The 16,795-nt window shown below is 36.8% G+C and overlaps 6 protein-coding genes across 8 annotated transcripts; 5 read left to right on the top strand and 1 right to left on the bottom strand.

Annotated features, from left to right (window-relative positions):
- Positions 1–111: 111 nt before the first annotated feature.
- On the bottom strand, positions 112–8,841 carry bath-29 (BTB domain-containing protein; the record flags this gene model as incomplete). 2 transcript variants are annotated; one of them, NM_001026914.5, is made up of 4 exons in its annotated part: positions 112–460; positions 8,074–8,221; positions 8,268–8,664; positions 8,713–8,841. In NM_001026914.5, the coding sequence occupies 4 exons, from the start codon at positions 8,832–8,834 to the stop codon at positions 183–185; spliced, it is 945 nt and encodes a 314-aa protein (NP_001022085.1). The 2 variants fall into 2 exon arrangements, with proteins under 2 accessions (NP_001022085.1, NP_001022086.1); NM_001026915.3 differs by lacking the exon at positions 112–460 and adding an exon at positions 7,234–7,367 and having other exon boundaries at positions 8,713–8,834.
- Positions 8,842–9,222: 381 nt separating this feature from the next.
- Positions 9,223–11,519, top strand: F14D2.8 (F-box domain-containing protein; the record flags this gene model as incomplete). The annotated part of the gene is made up of 7 exons (NM_001383809.2): positions 9,223–9,283; positions 9,328–9,788; positions 9,845–9,934; positions 9,982–10,088; positions 10,136–10,360; positions 11,086–11,178; positions 11,237–11,519. Exons 2-7 carry the CDS (start codon positions 9,753–9,755, stop codon positions 11,517–11,519), a joined length of 834 nt encoding a protein of 277 aa, NP_001370659.1. The 5' UTR covers positions 9,223–9,283; positions 9,328–9,752.
- On the top strand, positions 11,103–12,348 carry F14D2.14 (FBA_2 domain-containing protein). The gene is made up of 4 exons (NM_001393033.1): positions 11,103–11,679; positions 11,728–11,811; positions 11,867–11,973; positions 12,024–12,348. The coding sequence occupies exons 1-4, from the start codon at positions 11,578–11,580 to the stop codon at positions 12,271–12,273; spliced, it is 543 nt and encodes a 180-aa protein (NP_001379878.1). The 5' UTR covers positions 11,103–11,577; the 3' UTR covers positions 12,274–12,348.
- A 366-nt stretch (positions 12,349–12,714) lies between these two features.
- bath-30 (BTB domain-containing protein) lies at positions 12,715–13,875 on the top strand. Its single transcript, NM_062111.5, has 4 exons — positions 12,715–12,843; positions 12,893–13,289; positions 13,336–13,483; positions 13,527–13,875. Exons 1-4 carry the CDS (start codon positions 12,722–12,724, stop codon positions 13,802–13,804), a joined length of 945 nt encoding a protein of 314 aa, NP_494512.2. The 5' UTR covers positions 12,715–12,721; the 3' UTR covers positions 13,805–13,875.
- Positions 13,876–14,125: 250 nt separating this feature from the next.
- On the top strand, positions 14,126–15,362 carry bath-28 (F-box domain-containing protein). 2 transcript variants are annotated; one of them, NM_001129133.5, is made up of 5 exons: positions 14,126–14,199; positions 14,274–14,378; positions 14,436–14,513; positions 14,561–15,068; positions 15,110–15,362. In NM_001129133.5, the coding sequence occupies exons 1-5, from the start codon at positions 14,159–14,161 to the stop codon at positions 15,305–15,307; spliced, it is 930 nt and encodes a 309-aa protein (NP_001122605.1). In that variant the 5' UTR covers positions 14,126–14,158; the 3' UTR covers positions 15,308–15,362. The 2 variants fall into 2 exon arrangements, with proteins under 2 accessions (NP_001122605.1, NP_871999.2); NM_182199.7 differs by having other exon boundaries at positions 14,561–15,352.
- Positions 15,279–16,758, top strand: F14D2.15 (BTB domain-containing protein). Its single transcript, NM_001026913.4, has 7 exons — positions 15,279–15,302; positions 15,542–15,668; positions 15,715–15,879; positions 15,934–16,141; positions 16,188–16,326; positions 16,380–16,531; positions 16,578–16,758. Exons 2-7 carry the CDS (start codon positions 15,556–15,558, stop codon positions 16,698–16,700), a joined length of 900 nt encoding a protein of 299 aa, NP_001022084.1. The 5' UTR covers positions 15,279–15,302; positions 15,542–15,555; the 3' UTR covers positions 16,701–16,758.
- The last annotated feature ends 37 nt before the right edge of the window (positions 16,759–16,795 follow it).

Raw genomic sequence — 16,795 nt, 5'->3', positions numbered from 1 at the left:
TATTTGAAAAAAAAGAGAAAGATGATATCTTCAAAGGACGTTGCTAAAATATGTATATTTTTCGAGTATTAAAATCGATAAAACGAGATAAAAATCAATAAAAATTAAATTAAGAAGCACTAGAATTTATTAAATGGCACATTTGAAGTGAGTAAAATAAAATTTGTTTGATAAAATACATATTATTTCATTAATGTGAGTGATTTTGTGAAAAGAGCCGCCAACGTAGAGTGATCGATGCTGGAAATGTCCGATGGGATCATAGAACGAAGATCGAAGGGAGATTTGATCATTGAAATGCAGAATTGCTTCAAATTCTCCAAATTAAATTTTATCGCCATTTGTAGCTTCTTTCTGTAGGTTTTTCCGGTGGTTTGAATGAGAAAATCCTCGCAAAGCTCGGAGACAAGCGGTGTTTGGTACATATCAGCCAGCAAAAGGATTCCTTCAACAGTATTATCTGAAAATTAAACCTTTTTATGGGGTTATTCAAGTAATGTCGGAAAATTAAAAAGTGTATTTAAATACATATTTTGCCTTATGGGGTTATTCAAGTAATGTAGCAAAATGTATTTAAATACATTTGTGACGTCACAAATGTATTAAAACACATGTTTTTATGTATTTTAATACAGTTGTGACGTAATTTTTCTACACTTTTTAATTTTCCGACACTACTTGAATAACCCCATTATTCAAGTAACAATAAAAACATGTATTTAAATACATTTGTGACGTAATTTTTCGACATTTTTCGACATTTTCCTACACTTTTTTACAGTGGTAAAAAATCGCGAAAAGCGCTCGAAATGGACAATCGCGGCGGGACCCATTCGATGAACAGTCGGTGTCCCTTTAACAATCGATATTGCGGAGGCCTTTTCCAGGGATTTTTTCGATTTTTTCATATATTTCGTTTGTTTCTCTTTAAAATCAGTTATAAAAAATTAAATATTGAGTTCTTCTTTCAGAATACAAGCGATTTTTACCAAAATTATACTCGGCATTCAGAGGCAACTTCCTGCAACACTTTGGCAACTTCCTGCCAACAACCTGGCAACTTATTTAGTGCCACTAAAATAAGTTGCCAAATTGTTGGCAGGAAGTTGCCACGAAGTTGGCAGGAAGTTGCCCAGGTGTTGTCAGTAAAAATTCTTTTTTCGTTTTTTTTCAACTGATTATGGTTATTTTTGTATTAAGGGGATCAATAAAATGAATTTAGCATACATACGATTCAACCAGAACAAGGTAAAATTAGAAAAAAAAAACGTTACTTTTTGAATTAGTCCAATCGGCTGGATATCAACTTGCATTGTCATGTTTCCCTTTTTCTGCCCTACCAGATCCCGAACCTTCTCCTTGTGACTGTCAGCCCAATTCCTTAACCTCTAAGCTATGCCCGCGCGCAAGATAAAGTAGAATAAGGTTGTTCAAATATGAAATCCAATGAAAACTTGTAAAAAAATGTTGAAGAAAATAGATTCAAGGAGGTAAACACAGATAAGTAGCTCTGAAATGCCCAACATGTAATTCTAGAACATGGTGATGTAAAGGACTATTGTAAGCAAGTTGATGTAACTGTTCTCAAAGAATAAACAATTTCGCATAGCTCGTTCTCTCAAGTCGGGTTTTCTTAACAACATGTTTTACAACATTAATTCAGAAGCCGCGACGACATGAAGTTATCCTACTTCGTTTTTCGTGTAGTATGCGTTCTTATTCCCACTTTGCTTTCATTTTATGATAATCTACTAATTTTTCTATCACTGTTAGTTTTTTAAAATTCGAAATTCGATAGTTTCACCGCAAAGTTTGAATAAATTCAATTTTGAAGTTCGGCTGTAAAGCACCGATGCTCCGAAATTACGCCAGTGCGTCATGTTTACCATAAATGTTGCCAAAAAGTTTGGCAGGCTGTTGGCAAGCTGATGCCGAAGTTTGGCAGACTGTTGGCAGACTGTTGCCAAAGCCCTGCATGCTACATGCTGGCAGGATGTTGCCAAAATTTGGCAGGAAGTTGGCAAAATATGGCAGGAAGTTGGAAACAAGCAAAACTTGGCAGGAAGTTGCCATAATTTGGCAGGAAGTTGCCTCCAAATGCCGAGTAGGTTTTTACTGCCAAAATTAGCGAAAATGTCTGAAATACTTCATTTTACAATTTTACCCACTTGATTCTTGTTTCATTCTGTTTTATTTTGAAGAAAAACTTATTTTAATTCAAAAAACTTTTCAGTAATCGTCCCAATCAACAAGCTCACTCTTCAACAGTCCGAGATGCTCAACGCGTGTGCTCAATATGCTCAAACGGGATCACAGAAGCTCACTCGAGAAGCTAACTACGTTATCACGGAGGTTAGGTTGTTTTAAAGTTTCTAAACTCCTGTTTAGTTAACATTTAAATGTTTCAGATAATCTCTCTCTCGGGCACTCAACATGGCTTGTGTCTACATCGGTCGTTTCCCAAATAGAGCATCCGATCATGATGCCGAGCACTTCTTCTGCGGATATGAAAAGCTGCCTGATGCCATAATGAAGAACGTATTTGGTGTTGGTTATAAGATAACTATTCTCATCAGAAACCCTCTAGAATGTTATAATTTCAGGATTTTCAAGATCAGAGCGATGCTGACGACATCATTTGTGATGAGCAGACAAGAATTTTGCTTGTGGAGAACGCGAAGGAATACCCAACAATTAATCACGATTAGCTAGCTTGCTAGCTCACAGATATGGGTAAAAACGATTTCGTACAATAAATTGAATCAAATATATTAATTTTCAGAAGCTCAATGGCAGGTTGGCTCCGTGATCGGCTGGTCCCTTCGATGTCTGATTGCAGTTCATTGCTTCAGAGAGCAGCGGCGGAGTTTTATCAAAATAAGATGGTTTTATAGTTTTCAAATTTGTTCGAAAAATATTAAATTATTTCCAGAGCGATCCGCTTTGCAATTGGGATCAATTGAATCCGGAGCATGTCTCAATGGTGGCCGCTCGAATCGCCAAGTTTTCCGAAGAGATGTCGTCCAAAGTGAAATGGTCACTGCTTGTTGAGCCGGAGATGTTCTGTTGCCATCTCACAGAGTTCGTACAGGAGTTCTACCGGCTCGATAGAATGTTTTTACACATTTATCTGTGCACAAGCTTCATTGAAAAACACTCAAGAAGATTTCTGGCGTATGGTTTTCCAAGAGAAGTCGGATCTCTATAATTCTAGTTTTGCATTTAAAAAATTTAAGATTTTTCCACTTGTTATTATAAGAAAAAAATGAATCAATTAATTAATTATTCTTCGTTTTCTTTTTTCAGGTTCAGTCAGTTTCTTCAATATATTTAGAGCGTTCACAAATTACGCAGTCAATCTTCTATTTCTAAATATTTTCTATCTCCGATGCAGTCAAAATTCTAAAAACTGCTAATTCTTTTTGATTTATTACCCGATGGATGTAGTTTTACAGCTCGGAAATGAGTTCCGACTCAGATTCTGACTTTGGCAAAGAAGCTTCAAAAGCACCCAAACGAAGGATCACTGATTGCCTGTTTGATAGCGACGACGAAGTTCTTGAGTCACCGGGTAGGGAAGAACTCAGAAAGCGATTGCTTTCTGATTATGAGGATGTAGGATCAGTTACGATAGATACGCCAAAGCTAAAAAATCGGAATGTTCGCCTTCGTGGAGCAGGTCTTGAAGTGAAAGCAGGTCGGCCACAGAAAGGTGGCGATGATTATAACGATGTAAGAATTCTTCGTACTTTTTCTTTAAAATTTGAAAAATTCAGTATGGAAGAAGCGAAATGGAACAATTTCTTCGACTTGTCTCGGACGAGCCTTTTCTGTGGCACACAAAAGTTTCGGATTTTCACAGAAAAAAAGAGAAAGGGATGCCTGCGTGGGCCGAAATCGAGAGGACTTGCAATACGTTTATGGGAAAAGGAAGAACTCCAGGTAAAGGCATTATAAGTTAGCAATTTATGGACTTCGTTTTCAGGAAAAACTGCTGCTGCTCTTTTCAAAAAAATGGCTACAACCTAAAAATCTCATTTGACACGAATCCAAAAGGCTCCATCAGGATCCGCCGTGACACCAAAGAAAGATCTGTTCTGTTATGCCGAGTTGATGTCCTTTATGGATGAAGATATCACTCACAGAGCACCAACATGGTTCGTGGAAAAGACATTATAATATTATTTTCAACTTCAATTTTACAGTTCCTTTATCGTCGGAGCCGGACCTGATGTTGATGTTCATCCAACTGAGACGAGCTCTTCAAAAAAAAAGATCAGAAAAAAGAGCACAGAAAATCTAAAAGTGGCTATTCGAGGGAAGAAGCAATGGAAGATGCTCAATTTTTAATGAAGAAATTTATGAAGCAAGATGATGATGATGTCAAATGTGGAAGCCGAGTGTGCCAAGCTTTTGAGAAAAGTGTAGATGGTATATCTCACAGTGATGCCAGTTTGATGGAGTACCAAGTTCTGAAATTTATTGAAAACCTCAAGGCAAAAGAGAATCAAAACGCTGACAGCTTCCGCCCAACTAGCTCCTCCTTCATTTAATTCGCAGCCAATGAGTTATTATTCTGTTCCACACCCACAACACTATAATACTTATCCACAATGTCCTCAGTATCATCAAGACCCACCGTTTCCATATCCAAATATACCTTCGTCGTCTCAGTGTAATGCTTCTTCATCATCTTCATCTCAGAATTCTGATCTTCATGATTTGAGCCATTTTTCTTACAGTAGAGATTCAAACTCTTTGTATCAGTTAAAAAAAGAGTAGAATCGTATATTTTGCATATTATTTGCTTTTGTTATCACTTTCATTTTAAAAGTGTTATTTGTTTTGTTTTCTGTTGTGGCATAAATTGTAATTTTGAAATTTGCTTTCTATATCAATCAATATTATGGGAAAGGTACTGTAGAAAACTTGTTTTCAATTGGAATAATATCGGAGGACAGAAATTATTGTGAACACAAAAAAGGGAATGCGTATTGCACAACATATTTGACGCGGAAAATATCTCGGAGCGAAAACTACAGTAATTCTTCAAATGACTACTGTAGAGCTTGTGACGATTTACGGGCTCGGATTTCAAAATGAATTAAAAATTTATTTATCTATAGAATATCAAAATTAAGCAAAAAATGAGAAAATAATACGAAATGACGAAGTAAAATGGGATATTGCTGTCACTGTACAAAAATAAATTCATTCCGATTATAAAGCCCGTAAATCGACACAAGAGCTACAGTAGTCCATAAAAAAATCACTGTAGCTTTCGCTACAAAATATTTTGCACGTCAGATGGGCTGTGCAATACGCACTCTCAAAATTTTGTGCTCGCATAATATCACACTGCCTTTGAGATAGGAATAAAGCTGATTTTCAGATGGCACCTTCCAGTCGAGAAATCACGTCCCGTAAGAAGAAAAAGCTGGGAATCATTGTATGGAGAAAACAATAACCTGAAAAATGTTGAACCGTCTAATTTTCAGATTCCCATCATTATTCGCAGAAATTTTGCGCTTCTGAACAATAATGAAGCAAAGAAAGAAAAACTCTGCATCAATCGTACTACAAAGAAAATTGTTGATGTTCGAAATTTCAGAACTTTCCGTGACAATGTAGATGACTATCTGAGTGACGATGGAATGATGAAACTCCATCTAGGCATCACCATTTCAGTTTTCAAAAAATTGTTAACTCTCATCCGTCACGCGCAAAGGCATTTGAACATTCATAAAAATTTCTCACAGGTAACACCCAGAACGAGATATCCAAAATGCATGGTCTTTCCCAGCCGACAATCTCAAGAATTGTATGTGGAGTTATCGATGATCTAGTTCGGGTTTCTTCGGAATATATCAAGTTCCCAACAACTAGCGATGAGATTGAAACGATGACGAAAAAGTTTTATGAAAAGGAAGATTCGAATGGGGAGGAGAGACGAATGCCGTGCTACGGTATTGTCGACGGGAAGCATTGGAGATGCGAGCACCCTCCAAAGAGCGGAGCCCTGAATTACAACTATAAAGGGTTCTTCTCTTTCAATTCATTGATTGTGTCCGACTCGGATTACAGAATCCTTTTTGTGCAGATGTGTAAGAACGGATTGAATTCTGACGCACAACTGTACCAAAATGGTCCTCTTCCCAGGCTCTTGACCAAGGCAATTGAAAATGTCGGTTATCGTACTCTTCCTGATCCCAACGTCCTGATGCCACCATTCATCCTCGCGGATAATGGTTTCGGTCTCCACAAGTCGATGATGCAACCATATAGGCCAACCCAAATTGGTCTGAATCCAGAAGAGAATATCAGTTTCAATTTCAAGCTGAGCGGTACACGAGTTAAAGTCGAAAACGTTTTCGGAGTATTGACTTCGAAATTCCACATCTTCCAGCAAAATCTGAGGCTCGAGCCGAAAACGTCGCAGGCACTCATCATTGCTGTCTGTGTGGTCCACAACATCTCTGTCGGACCTCTCGAGGTCATTCCCGACGACCCAAATCGTCCAAAATTTAGAGATCCGTACAGAACTGCAGAGCAGCAGAGAACGGCTTTGAAGAAATACCTTCTTGATCTTTGATTTGAAATCTGGAATGAATACATTGTTAAAAGAAATGCTAATTTTTTTTATTTCAAAATTGAAGTGATTTTATTTCAAAAAACAATTTTTTATTATTTCGGGAAGATTCCATGGCTTTGAGCGGTTCCAAGAAGAGTGAAAAATCGCCGCTGCTCTCTGAAGCAATGAACTGCAATCAGACATCGAAGGGACCAGCCGATCACGGAGCCAACCTGCCATTGAGCTTCTGAAAATTAATATATTTGATTCAATTTATTGTACGAAATCGTTTTTACCCATATCTGTGAGCTAGCAAGCTAGCTAATCGTGATTAATTGTTGGGTATTCCTTCGCGTTCTCCACAAGCAAAATTCTTGTCTGCTCATCACAAATGATGTCGTCAGCATCGCTCTGATCTTGAAAATCCTGAAATTATAACATTCTAGAGGGTTTCTGATGAGAATAGTTATCTTATAACCAACACCAAATACGTTCTTCATTATGGCATCAGGCAGCTTTTCATATCCGCAGAAGAAGTGCTCGGCATCATGATCGGATGCTCTATTTGGGAAACGACCGATGTAGACACAAGCCATGTTGAGTGCCCGAGAGAGAGATTATCTGAAACATTTAAATGTTAACTAAACAGGAGTTTAGAAACTTTAAAACAACCTAACCTCCGTGATAACGTAGTTAGCTTCTCGAGTGAGCTTCTGTGATCCCGTTTGAGCATATTGAGCACACGCGTTGAGCATCTCGGACTGTTGAAGAGTGAGCTTGTTGATTGGGACGATTACTGAAAAGTTTTTTGAATTAAAATAAGTTTTTCTTCAAAATAAAACAGAATGAAACAAGAATCAAGTGGGTAAAATTGTAAAATGAAGTATTAGACATTTTCGCTAAATAACAGGCATTTTCGCTAATTTTGGCAGTAAAAACCTATAATTTTGGTAAAAATCGCTTGTATTCTGAAAGAAGAACTCAATATTTAATTTTTTATAACTGATTTTAAAGAGAAACAAACGAAATATATGAAAAAATCGAAAAAATCCCTGAAAAAGGCCTCCGCAATATCGATTGTTAAAGGGACACCGACTGTTCATCGAATGGGTCCCGCCGCGATTGTCCATTTCGAGCGCTTTTCGCGATTTTTTACTACTGTAAAAAAGTGTAGGAAAATGTCGAAAAATGTCGAAAAATTACGTCACAAATGTATTTAAATACATGTTTTTATTGTTACTTGAATAATGGGGTTATTCAAGTAGTGTCGGAAAATTAAAAAGTGTAGAAAAATTAAAAAGTGTAGAAAAATTACGTCACAACTGTATTAAAATACATAAAAACATGTATTTTAATACATTTGTGACGTCACAAATGTATTTAAATACATTTTGCTACATTACTTGAATAACCCCATAAGGCAAAATATGTATTTAAATACACTTTTTAATTTTCCGACATTACTTGAATAACCCCATTAGTGAAAAATCAATGGTTTTTACCATTAATAACCGGGAATCCGTACAAAACTTCGAGAAACTTCTGAAAATCGTCTACATCAATGTCGTAGAGGGGCACTTCGGCGAGTTTCGCCTCGTAGAAACCGCCGAGGAACAGGGATTCGAAGAAAGTTGAATGAAAGGCGAGGAACTGGAAATTATTTTGATTTTAACGTTAAAATATTCAATTTTTAAACCTTTTTCAGCAAATAAAATCGTTGTCCATTCACCAAAACCACAATATCCGAGTATTCCATCATTTTCTCGTCGAAATCCATTAATTTCGGTGTATAAAATCCAATTGATTTATTAATAAGCACGCGGGCTTCTACAGTGATACTTCCGGCTTCCATAAAGCTTGTTTCCAGCTCATTCCAGCTAATAAACTCGCTCCAGCCGTACGAGGAGTAGAATTTTCCAGAATCGTGTCCAAAACACATGTCTATCTTGCATTTTTGATCCCTGGTGTCGGAATAAACTGAAACAAGCTTCAGCTCAAGCTCCGAGAAGATCGACCACATTTCCTGGTCCTTGAGATTCGTACATCGGAGATAAATGCCGAGATTTCCGTTGTTTCGCTGAATTTGGAAGATCCTGAAAACATATTTTCACAATAAATTCATTTTTCTTGATTTTAATTACCACGGAACATTGAAATATTCCTCCACTGTGCCGAATCTCATATCATTGTCATTCATATTTGATACATCGTTAAATACACAACGGAGCACAAATTCTTTGCCGGTGACTTGGCTTCGGCTCATTTTCAGCCTGAAATTAAGTTTAAAATTTTGTTAAATTTCAAATTAAAATTAGATGAAAAACATTGAAAAAAAACGCGGAAAATGAAGCGAAATTCAAATTCAAAAAATAGATTTTCGAAAACTTGTTTCACTGACTACGGTAGATTTTTGTTTCTGCAAAGTGTTTGCGTCCTTCACACTTCACTCCACGCGCAATTCTCGCACTACGGTATTTTTATTTATAAAATTTTTTAACTGGTTTTTTTTTTCATTTTCCGATTAAAGCTATCGTTTTTTGGCCGAATTTTTATTGCGAAACGTTTTAAAACCTGACATTTATTCCTTAAAAATACGTTTATAATCTATTTTTTCTTCAGGAAAATGACCGAACTGGATAAGTTCGAACTTTGGCCCGAGTTGCCGTCGGATTTCAAACTTCAATGCATTCAAAAAATGGATTTCGAAACGAGGTTATCTAAATTTCACCAAATAACTTATTAAAAATTATATTCAGATTTAACCTGCGATACACTTCCAGCGAAGAGATGCGCCTCGTGGACTCCCAGAAGATCTCATTTGAATTGATGAAAATCAATTGGAATTTCATTTATTTCGAAGTAACGTTTACTGGAAAGCTAGAAGCTGATCTACACGTTGACGGGTGGTGCAGTGAACGTAAACTGCTCCCACGTCTTCTCTTCGCTTTAAAAGTTGGAAAAATTCAACAACTTCACATCTGGAATACCACCGAACGGCTTCTAAACGAAACACTTTCTCCATTTACGGGATCGATTTCATTGAATGTCAAAAACCTTCATCTCGGCTTGGAGAGCAACAACGATATTCTATTCTTTTTGGAAAAATGTGACAAGAAACAACTGAATACTATTGAAACTGACCAAAGGGACAACGATATGATATGAAAGAAATGAATATGATATGAATGATATGAAAGAGCTTGTCGAAGCATTAATTGTTAGTTCGACAAGCGATTTCCATTGTATTTGCAAATAATAATTATTATCATTTAGGTCTCCAACTACAAAAATGTGGCTTTCTCTAAATGGTACTATCCCGTCAACCCAGAAAATATGGATTTACTCGTGAACTATCAGATTGAGGTTTGTTTCAACAATTTGCGAACAAGGCCAACAAATATTACTTTCAGAGTTTGATTTCGAATAATGCAACAATTGGAATAAATTATCGATTCAAAAAATGGGATGCCGATCAATGTATGGATATGATGAGCACAAATTTCAAAGATCGTGTTGTGTGAGTGTTCCCTGATGCCGAACATTAAAATGACTGATTTTTTACAGCCATTTCAAGAAAAACGACGAATTGAGACTTCAAACTAATAATCCTGCCAAACACATTCTTCTCACAAAATGCGATCGATATTCAAAGGCGTGGGGAATTTTGTGTCAAGTCATTCCTTCGGATCTTCACGAAACTGGATTTGTTGCCGTGTGGCCAGGCTGGAATGATAACGACCCCGATGCGGATAGAGAGCCGATCAGAAATTATGATGAATGGGATGACTGGTATGACTCGAACAGCTATCATTCACTATTTTCTTAAGAAGAATGGCTATGGTTACCTGATTAATTAATCTTGTTATTGTTTTGAATTATTGTTTTCCATTAAAGCATCATTTGTTATCTCGTTAATTTTTCTTCGAAATACTGTTTCACTTCAGCTCTTTTGTACCTTCAAAAATCGATTTATGGTGCGTCCATAGTCTGCGGAAAACGGGAATTTCCCGCGTGCGGAAGCGTCTGCGGAAAAAACAAGGAGTTTCTCGCTTTGTTATTGGTCAATTTCAAAATAGTGAGCGTGTTCAACCAATTAGAGGCTGTAAAATTTTAAACTGAGCAATGGGAAAACAAGAAACAACAGCTGATTGGTTTGCCACGCCTACTTTTTTGAATTTTGAGGAAAAAAAAGCGAGGAACTCCGGTTTTTCCGCAGACTATGGACGCTTCCGCACGCGGGAAATTCCCGTTTTCCGCAGACTATGGACGCACCATTAGAGTTTTCCAAATCCGAAATTGAGAAGACTACGGTAGAACGCAATGTCCGCAAAGTGTTCGCACACAATGTATCACATCTCACGCGCACTTCTAGAAGTTTCGTAGAGTACGGTACATTGACTATTTTTCACCTTTTTCTTCAGAATCCTGGTTGAAAATTGTGCGAAAACGTTATTTTTTTTGCTTTTATTGTTATTCTAAAAACACCAATTAATTATAAATTATTGATTTTCCAGTAAAATGGGCGAACCGGAGTACGAAACGAATTGGTGTGATTTGCCGCCGGAATTCAAACTTCAATGCATTCAAAAAATGGATTTCGAGACGAGGTAAGTCACTTTCCTAATTGAAAATCTTGTAAATTTCTATTCTTTTAATAATTTTCAGATTCAACCTCCGCTACACTGCCAGTGAAGAAAAAAATCTCGTGGGCTCTGAGAAGCTTCACTTTTATCAAGTATATTTCGAAATCTTAGGATATTCGAAAAGTCTTGTAGCTACATTTCTTGACAAGGAGAATGCTCAATTGGATGTGTGCGACACCGAATCTGTTGTCAAAAGCCATGTTATTCCACGTCTTCTCTATGCTGTCAATGTCGGAACCATGCAGAAGCTCTACATCCAAACAGACTCAGACAAAGGAATCAACGAAGTGCTCGCCCCGTTATAGGAACCAAAAATCTTTGAATGTCAAGTTCTTGAAGCTCGATTCGAATAACACAAGCGAAATGCTTTATGTTCTGAACAAGTGCAATGGGCTCGAATCTGTCGAGATTATTCACTACAACAACGAAACGACTGATATGAAGGAGCTTGTCGAAAATCCAATTGTAGGTCGTTCCAGTTTCCAACGAAATTTCACCTGTAAAATGTTTCAGATTGTGAACTGCAAGCAGGTGACAATCTCAACAGTTGGCGGCATGTACGGCTCACGTGAATTGCTTATGAACTTTCAAATTGAGGTATCGTTAATTGGTTCTTGATGGAAAAATTAATAAAAATCAAAATCACTTTCAGCGGCTCATCTCGGGTGATTCTGCAATTGGAACTCGTTTCCGACAAGGATCGTACGAACCTGACCACGTAATGTCGTTGGTCAATAGTTGTTTCAAAGACCGTGTTGTGTGAGTCTTCCATTAGTGCAACAGTTTATATATTATTTTCTATTTTACAGAAATTTCCAAGACCATCAAGGATTGAGACTTCGCACCGACAACCTTGCCAAGCAAATTCTTGTCAAGAAGTGTTGCAGGGACGATTTCGAATTCGAATGGGGAGTCTCGTGTCGAGTTATTCCGTCGAATCTTCAAGATATCGATTTTGAGGAAGATTGGCCGATCTGGACTGACATCGATTCAGATGAAGATTGCGACTATTCTTCTGACGACGAATATGAATATCAATACAACTCAGATTCTGACTGATTTGGATTTTTCTAATTTTGTTGTTGTTATTTTGTTTTCTTTTGTTGATTTGTTGAATAAAGTTGTTGTGTTGAAGTACTTTATGAAAGTGAAAACGGCCAGTAAAATTTTGGTTGGGCTTATTGGGACGAATAGAGCTTTTACACGAACATTTTACGTTGTTTTTCACATAAAAAAGTGTAATTTTAATTTTAAAAATCAACTACCGCAGTGCGAGAAATGCGCGTGAAATCCAGTGTGTAGGACGCAAACACTATGCAGAAACGAAAATCTACCGTAGTCAGTGAAACAAGTTTTCGAAAATCTATTTTTTGAATTTCCATTTCGCTTCGTTTTCCTTTGTTTTCAATAGTTTTCTATTTAATTAATTGTTAAAACTTAACAAAATCATATTGTAAAACAAAAATGCTCTGTTTCGCACCATTTAAATACCAATTTCAGACTGAAAATGAGCCGAAGCTCAGTCACTGGCAAGGAGTTCGTGATCCGTTATGTATTTAACGATGTATCAAATATGAATGAAAATGATATGAGAATCAGCACAGTGGAGGAATATTTCAATGTTCCGTGGTAATTAAATTCAAGAAAAAATTAATTTATTGTGAAAATATGTTTTCAGGATCTTCCAAATTCAGCGAAACAACGGAAATCTCGGCATTTATCTCCGATGTAGGAAACTTAAAGGCCAGGAAATGTGGTCAATGTTCACGGAGCTTGAGCTGAAGCTTATTTCAGTCTACTCTGACACCAGGGATCAAAAATGCAAGACAGACATGTGTTTTGGACACGATTCTGGAAAATTCTACTCCTCGTACGGCTGGAGCGAGTTTATTAGCTGGAATGAGCTGGAAACAAGCTTTATGGATGCTGGAAGTATCACTGTAGAAGCCCGTGTAATTATTAATAAATCAATTGGATTTTATACGCCGAAATTAATGAATTTCGATGAGAAAAAGAAAGAATACTCGGATATTGTGGTTTTGGTGGATGGACAGCGATTTTATTTGCTGAAAAAAGTTCAAAAATTGAATATTTTAACGTTAAAATCAAAATAATTTCCAGTTCCTCGCCTTTCATTCAACTTTCTTCGAATCCCTGTTCCTCGGCGGTTTCTACGAGGCGAAACTTACCGAAGTGCCTCTCTACGACATTGATGTAGACGATTTTCAGAAATTTCTCGAAGTTTTGTACGGATTTCCGGTTATTAATGGTAAAAACTATTGATTTTTCACTGAAATAATAGTTTTTTTCAGATAATACTGTTGAAGGAATCCTTTTGCTGGCTGATATGTACCAAACGCCGCTTGTCTCCGAGCTTTGCGAGGATTTTCTCATTCAAACCACCGGAAAAACCTACAAGAAGAAGCTACAAATGGCGATAAAGTTTAATTTGGAGAATTTGAAACAATTCTGCATTTCAATGATCAAATCTCCCTTCGATCTTCGTTCTATGATCCCATCGGACATTTCCAGCATCGATCACTCTACGTTGGCGGCTCTTTTCACAAAATCACTCACTTTAATGAAATAATATGTATTTTATCAAACAAAATCCATTTTACTCGCTTCAGATGTGCCATTTAATAAATTCTAGTGCTTCTTAATTTTTTTGTTGGCTTTTATCTCGTTTTATTAAACGGTTTTTTAGTTGAATATCAAAAAAAAACTATTTAATCTGACTACGGTAGACGGTGAAGTACGCAATACACAACTGCGTACCTGGCATTTAATTTGACGATTAGTGTGAGCAAGTTTTCCGATAATTTGTTGTTTTTTGAGTTCTTTTTCATTTTTCGCGAATTTCAAAGAATTTTTCAATGAAATTGTACACTTTAATTCACTTATTTTTCAGAAAACTACAAATTTCAACCAAATCGCTCGGAAAATGGCGGATAAATTGGCGAACGTGTTGGATTCGATTAAAATGTTCGTTTTTTTCACCGCTCACCGGTGAAAAATTTTCCAAACAGTTTTTAAACTAAAATTTGTCTTAATTTCAGCTCCTCCGCGCCAACGCTGATTCCTGACAATCTGGATCCGATCAATAGTTCCGACGATTCTTCGCTATCCGATTTGTCGATGGAAACGGCGCCGGAAACATTCTTGTATGTAAATATCCATTTAAAAAAATCAATATTATACCTAAATTCTTGTAATTTCAGCTCAGAACCTCCAACTCTGTCGGATATGTCAATGGAAGTGCTCGGCAAAATTGTGGAAAATCTGGATCCATTCAATCGGTACAATCAAATACTATGGATTTTTATAGAATCAATAGTAATTTCAGACTTTCCGTCCGCAAAGTGTGCCGTAAACTGCGCGATGCCATCGATTCCACCGATCCAGGCTTCAAGACCGTCGAGGTTCGCGTCACTGATGATATGTGCTTGCTTTGGGCGAATAGTCAGTCTTCTTTCTACAGTATGACGGTTTCTGGAGGCATAATTAAAGGCACAAAGCGTTCGGAAAAATCTGAGTTTACTTCTTTGAATGGACTTTTGGATGAGCTTGCTGTGGTGCTGAAGAATCCTAGACTTCAGCTGGACAAGCTCGTGATCTACGCTACCATGGAACAAGGAAATATTGTGAAGTGGTTCGAAGCAAGCAACCCGATTCACACAAAAATGCTCAAGCTATCCGGATTCGAGCTCAGCGATTTCATTTTCCTCCTGTCCCGCTTCAAACCAGGTGTTCTTGAGGAAATCGATATTTCGTGGTACTTGCATCTCGCGAACACGCCATTCACACGAAATTATCGATTAACTGACTTATTCGAGATGGAACAGTGGAAGCAGGCAAAATCGATTATCTGAAAATTATCTATATGTTATTTCAGATCATCATGAATATTCCTCACTTCAAAAGCGGCGTAATTTGGGCTCATCAATCAATTCAACCGGAAGTTGCGAGAGTTTTCGTCCCAGTCTACGATTTTGGTTATCTTCGTACTTCTGATATTAAGGAGTTCCACGGCGATGAATTCCTTTTGACAATCTGCAAAGAGTTTTTTAAAGTCGAAAAGAAAAATTGTTAATCTTAACCTTGTTATTTTGTTAATTCTTGAGTGAAAATTAATACTCTTTGTTGTTAAAAATTGTAGAAATATTTATATTAAAATACTATTGTTTAATTCGATGAGATATATTTTTCTGCGTTATTTTTAAAGTTAATATCAGTTTTCCAGGCTTTTCCTCATAAGAACCAAAAAAAGTTCTGCGATTTTTAATCGGAAAAATTGAATTTTTAGCTAAAAACCATTATTTTTCAGATCTCCGTCACAAAATGAGCAATTCAAAAAAGGAATTCGTCCTGCGATTCAATTTAAAAAAAACCTGGCTCATGAAGAAAACAGAGCATTATACTAGTGAAGAGGAGGATCATTTCGGTATTAAATGGTTGGAATTTCCCCTAAAAATCGATTTTTAACGAATTTATTTCCAGGTGGCTGCGCGTAACTCGTGATGATCAATTTCTCTACGTAGATTTGGGAAAAAGTGGAACGGGATCCACTAATTTTCATGGAAACTTCAATGTTCGTGTCGAATCGGATCATGGAGTAATTTCAGAGAATTTCAAGTTTTCTGGAAGCAAAAGCGATGCTGAAATGTAGTTTTTTTTTGCGGAAAATCTATAAAAATAGCTGATTTTCCAAATTTTCAGACCGTCAACTTCCAATCGTTGCGAATCTTTCAAATGGAGCAATTTGGATTATTCAAAATACCTTTCCATCGAAGGACACGTGGAAATTATCGATATGACCGGCTATCATGATTTCCAGAAGCGTGTGGATTTCGGTAGTGACGTCACTAGACGGTTCGCTGATACAGTGCTTATTGTGAGAGGACAGAGGTTTTATGTTCTGAAACAGGTATCGATTTACTCCAATTAATCGAAAAAAAATTGTTTTTTTTCAGCACCTCGCTCTGCATTCTCCATATTTTAAAAATCTCCTCAAAGAATGTACATTGGATTCAGAAATTCAACTTCCCGATGTGGATACAGATGATTTTCAGAAATATCTGGAAATTTTGTACGGATTTTCTACTATTCATGGTGTGATTTGCAGAAAAATCGCAAAAAATCTATAATTTTCCCCCAATTTTCAGATAATTTCGTCGAAGGAATCCTGCTTCTCGGTAAATTTTTCGAGACGGAGAGAATTATTACGGCTTGCGAGAACTTTTTAATCGATAAATCGAGCAAATCAATAAGAAAATTGTTCGAGTTATCTAATAAATTCCATTTGAAGAAGCTTAATGTTAGTAATTTCTATGGGATTTTCAATGAAAAATCGATATTTTCAGAAGAATTGCGTTGAAAACATCAAAACATCGACGGCTCTTCGTCTCATGCTTCCACCGGACGTTCTCACCATTCATCATACTGCAATAGTCGAGCTTTTCCGAAGATCTTTGCAATTTCATTGATTTTTTCCCTCGATTTTTAAATGTATATTCCAATGTTTTAATGAATGATCACTCTTCGACATTACAGAGAAATTTGAACTACTAGAAGCTTGGAA

Source organism: Caenorhabditis elegans, chromosome II (assembly GCF_000002985.6).
Source record: "Caenorhabditis elegans chromosome II".
In the NCBI taxonomy this organism is placed as follows: Eukaryota; Metazoa; Nematoda; class Chromadorea; order Rhabditida; family Rhabditidae; genus Caenorhabditis; species Caenorhabditis elegans.
The sequence above is the reverse complement of the archived record's forward strand: the minus strand, read 5'-3'. Positions and strand labels throughout refer to the sequence as shown.

Coding starts and splice junctions, on each gene's coding strand:
- bath-30 (NM_062111.5), top strand. CDS start 12,722: ATGAGCCGAAGCTCAGTCACTGGCAAGGAGTTCGTGATCCGTTATGTA. Junction 13,290..13,335: donor GATTTTATTTGCTGAAAAAA/GTTCAAAAATTG, acceptor AATAATTTCCAG/TTCCTCGCCTTTCATTCAAC. Junction 13,484..13,526: donor CGGATTTCCGGTTATTAATG/GTAAAAACTATT, acceptor AGTTTTTTTCAG/ATAATACTGTTGAAGGAATC.
- F14D2.15 (NM_001026913.4), top strand. CDS start 15,556: ATGAGCAATTCAAAAAAGGAATTCGTCCTGCGATTCAATTTAAAAAAA. Junction 16,142..16,187: donor GGTTTTATGTTCTGAAACAG/GTATCGATTTAC, acceptor GTTTTTTTTCAG/CACCTCGCTCTGCATTCTCC. Junction 16,327..16,379: donor CGGATTTTCTACTATTCATG/GTGTGATTTGCA, acceptor CCCAATTTTCAG/ATAATTTCGTCGAAGGAATC.
- F14D2.14 (NM_001393033.1), top strand. CDS start 11,578: ATGCTTTATGTTCTGAACAAGTGCAATGGGCTCGAATCTGTCGAGATT. Junction 11,812..11,866: donor TTATGAACTTTCAAATTGAG/GTATCGTTAATT, acceptor AATCACTTTCAG/CGGCTCATCTCGGGTGATTC. Junction 11,974..12,023: donor TGTTTCAAAGACCGTGTTGT/GTGAGTCTTCCA, acceptor TCTATTTTACAG/AAATTTCCAAGACCATCAAG.
- bath-28 (NM_001129133.5), top strand. CDS start 14,159: ATGGCGGATAAATTGGCGAACGTGTTGGATTCGATTAAAAT. Junction 14,200..14,273: donor GTGTTGGATTCGATTAAAAT/GTTCGTTTTTTT, acceptor TCTTAATTTCAG/CTCCTCCGCGCCAACGCTGA. Junction 14,514..14,560: donor AATCTGGATCCATTCAATCG/GTACAATCAAAT, acceptor TAGTAATTTCAG/ACTTTCCGTCCGCAAAGTGT.